We start from the raw sequence: 17,782 nt of genomic DNA on the forward strand, positions 1-17,782 counted from the left end.
AGTTGATTTTTAAAAAAAAAGATCTCTACTTATGTATGAGTGCTCTATCTGCATGTACACCTGCATACCAGAAGAGGGCATCAGACCCAATTACAGATGGTTGTGAGCCACCATGTGGTTGCTGGGAATTTAACTCAAGACCTCTGGAAGAGCAGCCAGTGCACTTAACCTCTGAGCTATTTCTCCAGACCACTGGAGTTAATTTTTATGTTTCAATCCCACACCAACCACTCAGGGAATGTTTGCAGAAATTAACTAACCTGCCCAACTGGAAAGCTGTTGCTCCTATATGTCTTCAAAATTAGTCAGGTGAGATGTGAAACACCAACAGTACAGTGAGTTTACACAGAGGGGATGTAATAGTTTAATTTTTACAAAAGCAAACACAACCATCAGCAAATACACTGAACAATTTAAAAATATTTTTGTATCTCAAACCTAGTTTGTACAACAGAAATATTAAATTCAGAGACACCCATGGAAACTTCTCCAGGACTCCTTGTTGAAAAGGCTATGATGGAAGCAGCAGCAGAATACATTTTGTTGGGTGGGGCTTTGTTTGTTTGACAGTTCTGGGTACTGAAGCCAGGAGCTTGGATATACTGGCCAAGTGTTTTACCACCAAGCCCAGGACTTAAATCTGGCCTTTAAATACTGAATTCTTGCTTTATCCCAGGTGACCCAAATGCTTTTGTAGACAACTAGGCTGGCCTCAAACTCACATACATCTGCCTATCTCTGCCTTCCACAATGTGTGAGTGTGCCATCACACCCTGTCTAACTATTCTTGAGAAGCTCTAGTTACTCTGATGTGCTTCATGCCAATGCACTAATTTCAGTTTGAGTGGGCTGCCTGGGGTTTTTTGTTTCTGGGTGTGTTGGAAGCTTTCTTTCCAGATTTCCCGGGAGTAGAGAAGGACCTGGCCTCTGGCTTTCTGAATTCCCGAACATCCTTCTTTTGCTTCTTCCCTGAGGTCCCAGGAGCTGAGGCTCCTGGAGTCTCTGTAGCCAGTAAGGCCTTCCTTTTCTTACCCCGAGGTGTGCTTGGATCAGATTTCGATTTTGGAGCTTTTTTCCCTGTGATATTTTCCTGCATCTTAAAAAAGAAAGAGAGGAAATTAAGTCTAGAACAATAAAGAACAATATCTAACAATCAAACTTAAGGAGCCACTAATGTGCTCGCAACCCTGTGTGTACTGCAGTGTGGTAGAATGATGGGGGTCTTTCCAGCACCAGACATTATTTTCTTTCTTTTTGAGACAGGGTCTTACTTGGCAGGATGTATTCCAGGTTGGGTTAAAAGTGAGAATGCTTGTGCCTCAGCCTGAGATTGCAGGCTCATGTGTAGCCTTTAGAGTATACTCCTACTTCAATATTAGGAACATTATACCAGTAGGTTGTTTTTTTTTTTTTTTTTGGTTTTTCGAGACAGGGTTTCTCTGTGTAGCTCTGGCTGTCCTGGAACTCACTTGGTAGACCAGGCTGGCCTCGAACTCAGAAATCCACCTGCCTCTGCCTCCCGAGTGCTGGGATTAAAGGCCTGCGCTACCAGGCCCGGCTATACCAGTAGGTTGTATTGTGCTAGCAGCAGCCACATTCTGTGCTGACATCAGAGCACCGAGAATTCACATGGACTGATACTTCGTATGTCCTCTCAATGAACATCTACATATGAGATACACTTCTAGAAGATGCCCTACTGTAAAGTAGCACAGGCCTTTCAGATTATTCAAGATGCTAAAGTAAGTAAATCAGTACTTTTACTACCCCCCTTCCCCCCGAGACAGTGTTTCTCTTTGTGTAGCCCTGGCTGTCCTGGAAGTCACTATGTAGTCCAGGCCCCAATTCAGAGATCCACCTACCCCAGGATCACAAGTGCTGGAGTAAAGGTGTGGCCCCACCCGCACCACCACCTAGCAGCTTTGGCCTGAAACTCAGCAGCCACTATAAAGATAATCAATACAAATACCTTTACATTTTCTTTATCCAGAGTCTCTCCTATTGGTACCAGTTGTGGAATTGTTTCTTCACACTCCTCTGTAACGTTTTGCTTTGCACGTGCCTTGTTGGTCTTTTTCTTCTGGGCCCCTGGGCCCTTCGCTGGAGCACTGCTAACCAACCCTCTCTGAGGTAAAAGAGATGCAGCCTTCTTGGACTTCTTTAACATTTTGCTTTTCTTCTTCAACTTTGCATTTTCACGCTTTCTTTTCTTTAGTTCCTACCATAACACAAAATAAAATTTTAGTAGGAACCATCCACAGAAAACACATGGCACAGGTTTAGAAGCTGAAGTCAAGTATTCACAAGTTCCCTGAAACATCCTTGACCCATGCAGACAGACTACTCCACTTCTAGACAGTTACACCTCAGTCTGTTTGTTTGGAGGGTAAGAGGTGTAGCTCAGAAAGGTTCACCTTGAACTTAACCTTACCTGCCTGCCATGGGCTACAATTACATGCTCCACACGTGGTTTTCTATTTTGACTTGGACACTTGGACACACACACACACACACACATACACACACAGTGTAGCTGAAAACAGTACCTGTTAGCATGCTAATGACCTGGAAGGCTGAGGCAGGAGGATGGCAACCTCAAAGGCCAATTTGAGCTAGTTATTTAAGTTTAAAACTTAGATTCTGTTTCAAACTAAGAGAATTGTGGGTTTAATTTAGTGCTATACCACGTCTACCAGTGTCCAAGGTCCCGTACTCAATACCCACCATGAAAATGAATGTATGCATGCAACCGAGAGGTGGGAGGTAAGGCAGAGAGAAGGCCAGCCTGGTCTACAGAGTGAGTTCCAGGATAGCTAGGGCTACAAAGAGAAACCCTGTCTCGAAAAACCAAAAAAAAAAAAAAGGTCTATGGAATCCTTTCCTATTAAGAGCTACACTCCAGAATAAATAAGCAGGAAGCAGAGCCCATGGCCACTAAGCCTAATTTTGGTTTCACTCATTACTGATCTACCTGTCCTTTGTGGAAGTGCGTATGTATGTCCACACCACAGGTCAACTTTGGGCATTGTTCAGGGGCACCCACTTGAAGACAGGTCTCTTATAGGATCTTGGTCTCGATGATTGGCTACACTAAACTGACTCACCAGAGAGCACCAGGGATCCATCTTTCTCTACCTTCCCAGAACTGGCTCACACTCCAGTCACGTCTTTGCGTGGCAAGCACTTTTACCCACAGAGCCTAGCAGGCTTGACTCTCCAGTTTTCAAAGTGCGATAGGGTGGTGGTTCACTCAGAGCGTTTTCACAGTCCCCGCCTCATAGCTAAAGTGTCAATCATTTTCACAGTCCCCGCCTCATAGCTAAAGTGTCAATCATTTTCACAGTCCCCGCCTCATAGCTAAAGTGTCAACCATTCCTGCACCTTTAACTGTCTCTTTAGAGTCTATCCATTGCAGGGACTGAGAAGCAGGGTTGATTCCTATAATGAATACGGGGAATCCCACTCTAAATTGAAGCAGTACACCCCGAGATGCAGCCCAGAAAAAAAGGAGCATGGTGGAGGGGAAGAAAGGTTAGCAGAATGCCTTTCACTCAATGGGCTTTCTCCTTTGACTTGTGTACCCAGTTGCAGTGACATTTTTGAGAAAGTGGTGGCACACGCCTTTAATCCCAAAGAGGGAGAAGCAGGTAGGTCCTTGTGAGTACGAGGTCAGCCGGTTGTACAGAGTGACTCCAGGACAGGCAGGCAGGCCGAGAAACCCTGACTTGAAAGAAACAACCCACAACATGGTTTCATTTTCATCCCTGGTGTGGGATATGGGCTGCTTGACTCTGCAGCAGCTGACCATGACTTGCTTCATGCTCTAGCAGGAGCATGGCTTTGCTAGCTGCAGATCGTTTCTTTGATGTATAGCATTTGGAATTCTGCAAACTTCTCAGAGGACATAAAAACCTAGGGCAGCGACAGGGGGTGATGATTAGTGGTTCTGGTTTGTAGTAGTGTGCTGGGAGAAGAAACACAAACAAGGAAATTAGACTCAGGGATCTCTCTCCCCTCTTTCTCTACTTAATGATACCGGGGGTGAGGGAGGGGTGAAGCTGGGGAGATAAAGATGGGAGAAAGGGCGAACCACAAAGTAGGAAAACCCAGCTACACCGAGATGCTGCTATCAGCACCAACAGCTCTCCAAAAATCCCTTAGGTCTTAGTCACCAAGTTGGGGTACTGAAGCACACAGGCTAGTGGGCCCGACAACTACTGGGTTCTCAACGGCTTCAGTGTGAGATAACTTGCAACACTGAGATTCACTGAGCTGATTATGACAAGCTGTCATCAAAACATTTGCTGTTTCTCTTGTTAAGACTTATTATAAAGATAGCTGGAGGAAAACCCAGGCATGGGGTACATTCCTTTAATTCCAGCATGCAAATGCACTCTAGAGACAGGGAAGGCCAGCCTAGTCCACGACCATATTTAAAACACAAACAACAAAAAAACAGAAAAACAAAGGACCAATACAAATTTCAGCCAGGGGATGGTGATGCACACTTTTTTTCTTTGGTTTTTCAAGGTAGAGTTTGTGTTGTCCTGGCTGTCCTGGGACTTACTCTGTAGACCAGGCTGGCCTCAAAATCAGAAATCTGGCTGCCTCTGCCTCCCAAGTGCTGGGATTAAAGGTGTGCACCACCACTGTCCAGCGGTGATGCACACTTTTAATCCCATCACTCAGGAGGTGAAGGCAGGCAGATGTCAGAACAAAATGTGTGAAGGTTTGACTAAGAATGACCCTTAAAGGGTTTTTCATTTGAACATTCATTCGGTCATTAGGGAATGACACTATTTGAAAATATTAGGACATGTGGCCTTGTTGGAGGAAGCATGCTTGCTGCCTGCATATCTGGATGTGGAACTCTCAGCTACTCTCCAGCACCATGTCTGCCTGCATGCTGCAATGTTCCTGCCAATAACTTAGCCTATGAAACTGTTAGAAAGGCCCCAGAAATGCTTCAAGAATTGCTGTGCTCATAATATCTCTTCGGAGCAATAGAATACTAAGACAATATGCAACTCCTAAAGATAAAGACACAAAACAAAACACAGAGATGAAAAATTCAGTAGAAATCCGGGCGTGGTGGCGCACGCCTTTAAATCCAGCACTAGGGAGGCAGAGTCAGGCGGATTTCTGAGTTCGAGGCCAGTCTGGTCTACAAAGTGAGTTCCAGGACAGCCAGGGCTATACAGAGAAACCCTGTCTCAAAAAAAAAAAAAAAAAAGAAAAGAAAAATTCAGTAGAGATGATTAGCATCTCAAAGATGAATTGTTCAAAACAACCCCACTCCAATCAGTTATATGTCTCTTCTTCATCACCTATCATTCTGTTTTGGAAATAGCACCTGTAGTATTAAGCCTATAAGTGTGTGTGTGTGTGCGTGTGTATCAAAAGTTGGGGGCCGGGGAGAGGGCTCAGTGGGCCAAGGGTTTACATGCAAACATGACAGACACAGCAAGATGGGCACAATGTTTGGCATCTGAACCTTAATTATAGGCGAGTGAGTGCATCCAGGATCTTGGGAGCTCTTGGCCAGCTAGTCCAGCCAATCAGTGGCCTCCACTGAAAGATCTTGTTTCAAAAATGATGGTGGATAGCAACAGCAGAAGACATTCAACGTTGTCTAGCACACAAAATTAAGATATGTTTTGTTGGGGCTGGAGAGAAAGCTCAGTGGTTAAGCCATCTGCTTTTTCAGAGAATGCAGGTTCAATTCCCAGTACCAAGAGGGCAGTTCACAACTCTAACTCCAGAAGATCTGACACTCATAAACACATATGCAGTCAAAACACCAAGGCACATAAAATAAGCCTGAACATCCCCCTTAATATTGAATCTATACCTTCAGCTTTAGTATTTATTTGAAACAGGGTCTTATAGCTTAAGTTAGCTCTGAACTTGCTGTGATCTCTCTTGGCTACACATTATTAAGCCCCAACCAATATTTTAACTTTTATACTAACTTGCTTCCTCACACTACGGAGGGAAACGACGTTTTCATCCTGAGATGTGACAAATGAAGAAAAGATGGGAAGGGAAACCGACTTCTCAGTTTTCAGGAACAACAGTTTCACACTCTGCCATTTCTGAAACAAAGAAAGGATGCCATTTATATACACTCTGCTTGTTTAGAATGGAACACAGACGCACGCACTTGCCATACCATACCTCTGGCAACTTTTCTGAAAGCATTTCTGAGACAGCTAGGATGTTGTCAACGATGTGCTCAGTCTCCATTCCAGTGTGACCAATACGGACCGTACTAGAATTTAATAAAGAAATCAAGGTTTTAATCTTGAACTTTTGTATTTTAAAACTCCACTACCTGGGGTAAAACACCACCATGCTGAAAGCAACACACACCCACAGGTTGGACCACGAAATGGCTCTTCCCACACAAGCCTGACAGCCTGAGCCAAAGCCATCGAGTTCAATCCCAGTGACTTGAGTGTAAAAGGAGAACTGACCCTGGAAAATGTCTTCTGACACCTACACTCAAATACACAATAGTAAAAGACAAAACAGGAAAACCCACATTGACCCAAAACTGTTCTGGGAAGAAATCACCCCCCAAAAGCCATTGACACCTCATAGTTTGCATGTCCTATCCAGCTGATTCCTTCTGAAGTAAAAAGTTCTCGTCTCTCATGGATAACTTATTTTTGCAAAGACCAAAACATCTCTGCAGCTAAAGAACAGGGCATAGGAAATGCATGGGAAGCCCAGCAGGGCTCCTATAGCGCTGGACCTGCTAATCCCTCACCCGAGGCTCACTGCGGTGGCATCTTATGGAATATCAACTGCACAGCAGCCTCGTTTCCAGCTCTTTTTCCTTTAGTCAGACACTGGCTGTCTGTCTACTCTGTATGTGCAGGTGTGTAAAGCTGTTTGCCCAAGTGAAGAAAAGAAGAGGAAGAGACAAGACAGGAAGCCATTGTGCTAGGCAAAACAAACAAACAATCAAAGAAATTCAAACTCACCATGCAGTACAGGCTACTCTCAAACCTGAGGAGCTCTTAGCCCAGGCTCTCTTGTGGTCTAACGTGGGTCATTATATTTGGTATCGCTAAACTTCTTTGACAGCAGCCTATAACTGAAAGGGTAGGAGGCCAGGCCCAATGTCAACTCCTCTTAGTTATTTAACTGAAGCTAATCAAGGGGCTTCCATCTTGAAGATAGCATGCAATGGGAATCTATATTGTTTGTTATGCTAAGCCTGGACCCACACACTGACCCCATCTTTGACACTTAAGGTTGGAAAGCAATTATTATCCTTTGTTTTTCAAGCTGGGTGTGGTGGGAGACAAGCCTTCAACACCAACATTCAGGGTAGAAGTCAGAGGATCTCTCTGAGTTCCAAACCATCCAGAATTATAATGAGACCCTATGTGAAAACAAGAACTGTGCTGGAGAGATGGCTCAGTGATTAAGAGCACTGACTGCTTTTCCAAAGGTCCTGAGTTCAAATCCCAGCAACTACATGGTGGTTCACAACCATCTGTAATGGGATCTGATGCCCTCTTCTGGTATGTCTTCAGAGAATTACAGTGTACTCATATAAATAAAATAAATCTTAAAAAAATATTAAAACCAAGAACTGTTATTTTAATAATTTATTTTGAGACAGGGTGTCAATATAGGCCCAGCGGGGCTGGAACTCCTTATGTAGACAACGTTTGCTTCAGACTTAGATGTACGAGTCTCTCTGCCTTCTCAGTGCTAGGATTAGAGGGTTGTGCTACCATGCCTGGTTTACATGTGTGTGTGTCTGTGTATGTGAACATGTGGCTGCCCTTTTATTTTTTCCCTTCAGAGATGAGGACTGAACCCAGGCTGTAAGCACTCTACCACTGAGCTAAATCCCAAATCCTGTGGGTGTACTTTAGCACCAGACATTCAATCCCTAGAGAAAGAATTACAGGTTGTCGTGAGCCACATGTACCACGGGTGTTGGAAATCATACTTGGGTTCTCTGAAGAATAGATGAGCCATTTCTCCAGTCTTTTTATTTATCTAGTGTATGTTCTGTATGTCACAGGACAATCTGCAAGTACTGGTTCTCTCCTACTAGTGATGGTCCTGGGAACCAAACATAAGTTGTCATGCTTGGTGGATAGGTGCCTTAAACTTGAACCATCTGGTTGACTCCAAAGGTCTTTTCTTTAGCTTAGGTGTATGTAAGGCTCTACCTAGTTCAGGATCTTGGGTGAGGATGAACTGAAGGAATCAATGTGTAGCTACTTCCTCTCAGCTGAAACATTCCCCAACCAGGGGGAGGATAACAGGTCTGAATAGGCACAATACCAAAAAGGCTCCACCCCAAGGGTAAGTGAGCTCCAAACACCTTCTATGGAGTGACCAGCAGCTGCACAGAACTCCAGTGGTAGTTTCCATGACAACTCCATGCACGGGGTTCAAACTCACTGTTCATCAAGACAGACCTGTACAAACACTTCCTTGGTCTATGGTTCCTGCCCTACACAGGGTGAACACATAATTCACCTCTCTCCAGGAAAATCAGACAACAAAGACAAACTCAGCCGGGCTGAGGTGGTGCATGCCTTTAATCCCAGCACCGGGGAGGCAGAGGCAGGCAATTTCTGCATTTGAGGCCAGCCTGGTCTACAGAGTGAGTCTCAGGACAGCCAGGGTTACACAGAGAAACCCTGTCTCAAAAAAACAAACAGACAACGAATTCATTAATGGGGGATTAAAATTACTTCTAAAGCTTTCCCCCCCCCCCCAGAAGACTTATTGAAAACCAAAAAAAAAAAAAAAAAAAATTTTTTTTAGGTTTTATAGAAGGTCCTTATTAATAAGATCTTTAAATGGGGGTGGGGTGGATTACAAAACCCTGACATGTAAAGTTAAAGAAATCTCATATAAATGTCCTTTGTTACCTGCAAGAACCACGCTTAGAGATGTTTAAGACGGTCCCTGTGATACATCGGTTAATCTCTTTGGACAGATTCTTGGCCAGAAGGTTCACAGATACTGGAACTCTATAAAAGCATACAGGCATCAGAACACCGGAGAGACACAGAAACCCTATGCCAGTCAAGTCCAGTCACTGCAAATAAACTCACTTCTTCCTCTGATAGAAATGCCTCCCTATGTGTGTGGGCAAATGCCGTCGAATCCTCTCATCAGTAATAAAGACTTCAAAGCTACCCAGGAGGCGGAGCTTGGCTTCATAGGCTTTATATTCTGTTTTTAAAGTTTTAAAAGGGATAATCTAGAATACAGAAACAAGATCAAAACCATAAAATGTTAAGCATCTAAAACAGAAGGAGAAATATTTAACACTTCTTTTTCAGACTGGACCTAAAGCCACGCCCCTCTTGGATCAATGAAGTCCTAAGCAGCTAAAATATGTCAGAGGCCTTGCCAGATGCTGGGAGACCCTGAGAGGAACAATCAAGGAGCCTGGATAAAATCCCAGCATGCCAGCCAGGCACTGAAGTAGATGACATAACTTGTTCTTGGGTATTTCAGGTTGGAGAATACTATCTCTGAGGGTAGCCCAGGCAATTGAGCAAGATGCTATCTCAAACAAAATAAAATGAGCTGCAGGACAGACAGCTTAGTGGTTAAAAGTATTGGCTGCTCTTACAGAGGACCTGGGTTTGATTCCAGAACCCACATAGTAGCTTGTGGCCATGTGTACCTCTCTCCAGGTCCAGGGAATTCAAGGCTCTCTTCTGGTCTACATGGGTACTTATATATGTATAAGGTGCACAGACAGATGTAGACAAAACACCCAGACACTTTTAAAAAAGCAAGGGTATTGTAGGTGGGGAGGTAGCAGCACTTGATATAGAAGTGTAAAAGTTAAATCTGTTCTGAGTTAGAGGCTCGCCTGGTCTACATTTCAAGTTTGGGATAGAGTCTAGCATGTGTAAGTTTTGTCTAACATGTGTAAGGTTTTGGATTCAATTCCTACTACCAGGAGAAACATAAAGAAACAGACTACAAAGATAAACAGAACCAGACATACAATACTCTACAAATACACAAAAAAATTAGGTTTTTAAACAATCTACAACGGGAGTATAGATGGCTCAGTGCTTCGGAGCTGACTGCTCTTAGACAGAACACATGGAAACAATCTTCTACAACTCCAGTTGCAGGGAACCCCATTCTCCCTTAGGCACTGTGCTCAAGACAATTAAAAATAATATATGAAATCTGACATGCATTTAGCTTTTCAGACACCAATCAGAATAGCACCTTTAGCAGCCCGGCATGGTGGCACATGCCTTTAATCCCAGCACTTGGGAGGCAGAGGCAGGTGAATTTCTGAGTTCGAGGCCAGCCTGGTCTACAGAGTGAGTTCCAGGACAGCCAGGGCTACACAGAGAAACCCTGTCTCGAAAAACAAAAAAACAAAACAAAAAGAATAGCACCTTTAGGAAAAGCAAATACAGCCAACAATTACATTAAAAAGAGAAAAATGGGCTGGAGAGACGGCTTGGTGGATAAGAGCACTTGATGCTCTTTTGAAGGACCGGAGTTTTATTTCCCACACCAATCAGGCAGCTCATAACCACCCGAAACCCTAGCTCCAGAAGACTTCAAAACCCTTTCTGGCCCTGGAAGACACCTGCATCCATGTGGTGCATACATGTTAGGAACACACATTCATAGCCATAAAAGAATAAAATAAAATTACAAAGAAAACAGACCTGAAAGATCAAGAATTACAGTAGTGTATCATACTTCATTTCTATGAAGTCTTTGAAAGGACGTCAACACATCAGTCCACCTCCTACCTGAGAGATAGTGTTAACTCCATGTTTTTTCAAAAGCTTTTTATAGAAACCTTCTGTCTGTTCAGGTGAATCGAATTCATCTTTTGTGAACAGACATACATCTGAGGATTCGGAGAGAATGCTATGAGGCAAAGATCTGCAAAACAGACAAAAAAGGTCAGAAAGTACGTGGATTATTCACAACACATGCTTACTCTCACTCAAGGCCATTGTTGACCCAGGAGAGCTAAGGAGAACATACGATACATGCAGGCAAGCCAGATGAATCAGTGGGTGAAAACCCACGCTCAGTGCGAGGCCTAACAACCAGAGCTCAAGCTCCAGGACCAACATGGTAGGGAAAAATGGTACTGACTTCCACATGTGTGCACCCAACCCTCCACACAGACAGACAAACACAAATAAATGCTCTTTAAAATTATTTTTAGTTGTTTGTTTTCATGTCATTGTTTCTCTGTCTTAGAACTCGCTCTGAAGACAAGGCTGGCTTCGAACTCAAGAGACCTGCCTGGCTCTGCCACTTCTGGCTCTAAAAAAGAAAATATTGGGCTAAGGAGACCAAATGCAGGACTGTACACATTCAGCAGTTAAGGACATTTGCTGCTTTCCCAGGAGACCTGATTTCTGTCACCTGGACCCACACTGGGCTGCTCACAACCTCTTATCTCTGCAGTCTAGGTGGTCTGACATTCTCTTTTGGCTTCTGCAAGCACTGGACACATGTGGCCCACATTCGTACACTCACACTCTGAGTTTTAAAAAAATAAAGGGGGTGGGGGGCTGGAGAGATGGCTCAGCCGTTAAGAGCACTGACTGCCCTTCCAGAGGTCCTGAGTTCAACTCCTATTAACCACATGGTGGCTCACAACCATCTGTAATGGGGTCTGATGCCCTCTTCTCGTGTGTCTGAAGACAGCGACAGTGTACTCACATACACAAAATAAATGTTAAAAAAAAAATAGCCAAAAAAACCCAAAAACAAATAAAACAAACAAATGCAACCAAACAACTCTCAAGAGATAAATAAGAACTTACACTCTGGCCCGAAGTTCTTTCTCTGGAATTTTCCATAATATCACCATTAAAAATAAATTTTCGCTCCCATTCAACAGCAATTCATTATTGTTTGTTTTGGACTTTGAGCGATCAGATATTACTTCCACTGCTTTTCTAATCTGCAGAGACAGAGAATAAGTTAATTTCCTCAATCTATGTTAATTGCTCCCACACAGACATATTTGTTTCCTTTGCTCCTTTGGGGGCGGGGGGCGTTTTAATAAAGGGTTTTCTTATATAGCTCTGGCTGTCCTGGAATACGTAGTCCAGGCTGGCATCGAATTCAAAAGATTCGCCTGTCTCTCTCCCTTGTGCTGGGATTAAAGGCGTGCGCCACAAAGCCTAGCGCTCCTTTTTCTATTGGGCAAAATTCCATCATCGTGTTAGGATCTTACAATTTATACCCATTGCAATGTAAGAATCCGTCTAAAACATCTAAGTACCTGCTTCTAGAATCTGTTTACCCGTTGTCCTTTCTACGTAAGAGAAGGGCTATCCGGAAGCTTCTCCTGCCCTCTGCGAGAAAGGAAGCGATCAGGAAAGGCGCGTCGGCCCTGCTACCAACACTTTGTGCACGGACACATGACTGTGATGCTGCAGAACCGAGCGCAGAAGCCCGCTTTTAACAGGAGGCAAACAGGCCGTAAGTGTGAGGAGAGCGAGCCCGCTGGGGTGCGTCCCCAGAGGCCAGCCTCGGGCTCCGGAGAGCCCACGCGGTCACCGGCCCACTGCATTTCCAGCCTCTCGCCCCACACCTTGCGCCGATCGCGGGCCCTCACCACCCTGCTTCCCGGATCGTCGTCCCCAAAAGTCACTCGCCTGCTCTCGGTCCAGCTGTAAAAGAGAGGTCGGGGTCACTTGCTCGTCGGTGGTGGTCGCCATAGCGACCGAGGCACTGGGAGATTCGGACGCTGAGCCCTTCATGTCGCCTCGTGCGGAACTCCTGTGGAAGTCAGAGTTCACGCGCAGCCCCGAGGCCCGGAACCGGAAGGCAGTCAGTAAGACTGCGCGGGGGGGGGTTAGTTACGCCATTTCCGGTAAAGCGCGAAATTAGATGCTGGGCCCGCCCTCCCAGTAGTTGGTGTTGAGGATGTAGGCTGTGCAAACCCTGTCGCACCTTTCCGGAGGACACCGAGCGAGCGCCCTAAGGAGAGACTAAAGCCCTCTCTTCTATCCCGTGCTGTCTTCTGCAGAACGGGAAGCCGTGGCTCCTCCACTCCGTTCCGGCTTCAGGCGTCGGTTTCCCCAAATTGGTGGCATTCCCAGGAAATAAAGAGGAACTGCCAACGCTAGGCGCGGGATGCTGCGCGAGAAACCAAAGAATGAGTCGGTCTCTCTGGAGCTTCGACCCAGGTAAGACCTTGAGCGAGTGTGAAGGGATAACTTTAGCGTAGGAGAGAGTACGCCAGAACGTCCTACGAGTGGGCCAAGCATACCCACTGTGGTGACCGTGCCTAATACCGCGTATTTAAGGTTGTTCTCAGTCAGTACAGGGAGCTCTGAATAGTACCACCAGTTTTTCTTTTCGATTGGCTCGAGACAGGGTTTCTGTTATGGACACAGGTTCTCTATTATGGCAGTTCTGGCTATTCTGGAACTCTGTGTCGACAGGTCTGACCTCGAACTCACTGAGATCCTCCTGCTTCAGGTTTCAGAGTGCTAGGATTAAAAGCATTCACCAATACGCCCCCACTTAAGTCAAGATCTTCCTATAAAACCCAGGATTACCTGAGTGAGCCTCCTTTCCCATGTCTCAGATGCTAGATTTACAAGAGTGAGTGAGTCCCCTGCCCCCACCTTGTACCGGCACAGTTACATAATTTATTTAGAAATTTTTAGGTGGATGTTAAGGATAGTGACAGGTTCCCCTCAGCTAGCTGTGTGGGAATAAAATGCTCTCCATTGTCAGATGTCTTCCAAAAGTGCTCCTTATATAACAGAATCATGCTTTGCTAGTGTCTGATGAGGACCTTGTCTTAATTTAACTTGTATAATACATTTTTAGAAAAGTCATTGGCACCTGGTTCTACTTGGCTATTTAGAATCTAGTATAAAATGGACTTTTAACATATTGCAATGACTTGCTACATTGGGCTTGAGGTATGCAGGCTAACACACTCCAAAGAGCATTGGTGATCTTAGGTGTTATCTTTGCCTGTATTCAAGTTTGAGAACCAGACTTTTTTAGTTTTTCGAGACAGTTTCTCTATGTAACAGCCCTGGCTGTCCTGGATCTCCCTTTGTAGACCAGGCTGGCCTTAAGCTCACAGGAATCTGCCTGCCTCTGTCTCCCAAGTGCTGGTATTAGGGCTTTTTTGTTTGTTTTAAGAGATATATTATTTTTATTTTATGTGTATGGATGTTTTACTTGCATCTGTATCTGTGCACCACATGTGGGCAGTGCTGGTGAGAGCCAGAAGAGAGTGTTAGATCCCCTTAGAAAATCAGAATTACAGATGGTTTGGAAATCACCATTTGATTGCTGAGAATCAAACTGTAGTCTTCAGGGAGAGCAAGCAGTACACTTACCGCCATCTCACCAGCCTCAAGCACCAGACTTTTGGGCCAAGGAAATTACATGAATTCAGATGATAGATCCTTGAGGCATTTGGAAACAGTAAGTCACTAGAGCCAAAGAATTGCAAAATGAAGAAACAGGCTTTTAAAACTGACAAAGGACCTAGTTACCAAATTTCAGTTACACGTTAAAGAAATAAAAAGTACTAATCGCAAAGGAAAAGTGGTGGATTACACTTTAGTGAAGTTGATCTGGTTTTGGTATTGAAAGGTGAAAGATCTAAACTCTTTGATATTCTTAACTTCAAGTAATGGAGCTTCAACATAAACACACCCCACACACCTCTTTCAGTGTGAGCTGGTTTAGTGACTGGGTTCTTTCTAATGGTGTATTGGAAACGTGATAGGATGTCAAGCATGGCATGGTCCTTGTAATCCCAGTACTGAGGGACCTTTAACAGAAGGATTGCAGTGAACTCTAAGCCATTCTGGTCTATAGAGCAATACTCTCATCTCAGTGTCATTTCTGAAATTAGACTTATGATTACTATTATGCATGTAGTTTTTGTCTTTTCAACTCCCTCTCATTCACTCATTTGTAAGGTGGCCCTAGAGAGAGGGAAGCCAGATGATATGCTGTGACAGAGGGAAGCCAGATGATACGCTGTGAGACAGAGGGAAGCCAGATGATATGCTGTGAGACAGGGAAGCCAGATGATACGCTGTGAGACAGAGGGAAGCCAGATGATACGCTGTGAGACTACTTTGGCAAGCAGCTAGTAACCACATGCATGAAGGTGGAAGTAAAGCCTTCTTTGCAGACACAGAGAGATACCAAGTCAGAACCATTTAGCTCTGCTGCTCCTAGCTTTCTCATAAAAACCAAATAAGCCTTTGCTAATTTTAGCTACCAAAGTGGGGCGATTTGTTCTCTATCAATAGGTGTTTGATAGAGATTTATAGTCCTCCCATTCACATATTCACCTGTGTAATTAATATTTGAACTTTTGTACCTCACATTCACCAATTTTATCGTGTTCTCATATGATCCCCTCAACGTGCCTCCCTTGTATTTCCTTTCTCAGCATTGAGTACTTCTAAGACAAATAGAATTATTTTTAAGTTTTTTCTCTTCATTCCTCAATTTGATGAATAATAGTTTGCAATGTGGGTTTGGTGGCTCACATCAGCACTTAGAATTATAGAATTAAGAATTTCAAAATAAGCCTTAGTCACTTGGCATGTTTAAGGCCAGTCTAAGCAACATGAAACCATTTCAAAGCCGAGTGTGGTGGCGCACGCCTTTAATCTCAGCACTTGGGAGGCAGAGGCAGGCGGATTTCTGAGTTCGAGGCCAACCTGGTCTACAAAATGAGTTCCAGGACAACCAGGGCTACACAGAGAAACCCTGTCTTGAAAAACAAAACAAAACAAAACAAAACAAAATGGAAATCATTTCAAAAGAAAACCTTGGAGCTATATGGAAACCTAGATAATCCACAAACTCCTGAGCAGGAGTTACTGAACAGGTGAGTAATACTAATAATTATTAACAGGATTTAAAAATGAAGGAAAAGGAAAAGATTTGGAAGCTGTTGGAATGAATTCTTTGGTGGGATGACTCAGTGAGTAGAGATACCTGCCATCAGCCCTGTAATCTGAGTTTGATTCAAAGAATCTACATCATGAATAGAGAAATCAGACCCCTGCAAGTTGCCCTCAGATTTCCACGTGTGAGCTCTGGCACAAGAAAATGCAATTGAGAAACAATTTAAGAAATATTCTTTTTCACTATTTCAAGTGTAAAGTTCCAGTGCTATATCTAAGTAATTCTGGAATGTAGAGAAAGATGTTTCTGAGAAAAGAAGAAAGCTTAAACATCATCTTCATAGGGATGGTTACAGCTGTGGAAATAGATGAGAAATAGAGAGCCAAAACAGAGCCATCAAGAAATCTTTAATTGTGGATTAAAAGAGAAGAGAACTAAGGAAAAGAGAAGAAAGTGTGGGTGGGGGCACAGACCCAGTATAAGAATGACTATTCTCCTCCAAACTACCACACCAGCTAGCACAATATCTCATATCAACCTCCTCCAATGTCTCCTCACATGTGGAACACATTTTAATTGATGGATGAGCAGGGAGCAGGACTGTTAGAAATAATGGGGAGGTATGGCCTTGTTGGAGGAAGTGTGTCACTGAAGGTGAGCTTTGCGGTTCTAAACGCTCAAGCCAGGCAGGGTCTCTCTTTCCCTGCTTCCTGTGGACGTGGAGTCTGGATGTATTACTTCCCCAGCACCACATCTGCGTGCATGCTGCCCTGCTCCTGCCTTTATAACAGACTGATAACCCTCGGAAACTGTAAGCAAGCCCCAATTAAATGTTTTCCTTTATAAGAGTTGTACTGGATATGGTGTCTGTCTGTCTGTCTCTCTCTCTCTCTCTCTCTCTCTCTCTCTCTCTCTTTTCCGAGACAGGGTTTCTCTGTGTAGCCCTGGCTGTCCTGGAACTATGCTATAGACCAAGCTGGCCTTGAACTCAGAAATCTGCCTGTCTCTACCTCCCAAGTGCTGGGATTAAAGACATGTGCCACCAGTGCCTGGCAGTTATGGTGTCTCTTAACAGAAATAGGACATTGACAATACAGTTTCATAGTTTTCAATTTGGTGCAAGCTGGAGTCATCTGGGTGGAGGAGATCCAGGTGAGGAACTACCTCCATCAATAGAATTGGCTCTTAGGGAAGTCTATGAGACGGTTTTGGAAATAATGATGTGGATGGGCTCAGCCTACTCTTGGTGATGCTACCCTGGGAAAAGTGGGCCTGAAGGTAAGAGGAACAAATAAATAAGTAAGCAGTGTTCTTTCATGGTCTCTGCTTCAAGTCCCTGCCTTGAGGTGTTACACTGATTTACCTCGGTGATGGAATACAACCTGAAAATGAAATTAACCCATATATTTTGGTCAGTGTTTTATCACAGCAGTAAAAATTAAAGACAGATGTCTTCCTCAATTGCTTTTTCATCTTATTTTCTCAGACGGGGTCTCTAACTGAAAGTTTGCTGTTTCTTCTAGACTGACTAGCCAGCGTGGCCTTGCTGTCCGCCTGTCTCAGTCTCCCAGCTCTGGAGTTACAGACATGCACTATCATGTCTGGCTTTTTACGTGAGTAATGAGAATACAAATCCAGATACAGCAAGCGTTATACTTACTGAGTCCTTTATGTAGTATTTATTGAATTATTTATAAGCACTTTGCCCAGAAAAGAAAAAAGATTTTCTTTTTTTCCTTCCTTCCTTCCTTCCTTCCTTCCTTCCTTCCTTCCTTCCTTCCTTCCTTCCTGCCTTCCTGCCTTCCTGCCTTCCTGCCTTCCTGCCTTCCTGCCTTCCTGCCTTCCTGCCTGCCTGCCTGCCTTCCTGCCTGCCTGCCTG

General features: G+C 44.1%; 1 protein-coding gene across 1 annotated transcript; it reads right to left on the reverse strand.

The window, feature by feature from the left end:
* Positions 1–340: 340 nt before the first annotated feature.
* On the reverse strand, positions 341–12,811 carry Rsl1d1 (ribosomal L1 domain containing 1). The gene is made up of 9 exons (XM_021209375.2): positions 12,657–12,811; positions 11,817–11,956; positions 10,782–10,917; positions 9,096–9,244; positions 8,910–9,011; positions 6,178–6,271; positions 5,973–6,095; positions 1,970–2,218; positions 341–1,096 (listed from the first exon to the last, which is right to left on the reverse strand). Exons 1-9 carry the CDS (start codon positions 12,759–12,761, stop codon positions 836–838), a joined length of 1,359 nt encoding a protein of 452 aa, XP_021065034.1. The 5' UTR covers positions 12,762–12,811; the 3' UTR covers positions 341–835.
* Between the last annotated feature and the right edge of the window lie 4,971 nt (positions 12,812–17,782).

The sequence above is a fragment of the Mus pahari genome, chromosome 12, assembly GCF_900095145.1.
Source record: "Mus pahari chromosome 12, PAHARI_EIJ_v1.1, whole genome shotgun sequence".
Lineage (NCBI taxonomy): Eukaryota > Metazoa > Chordata > Mammalia > Rodentia > Muridae > Mus > Mus pahari.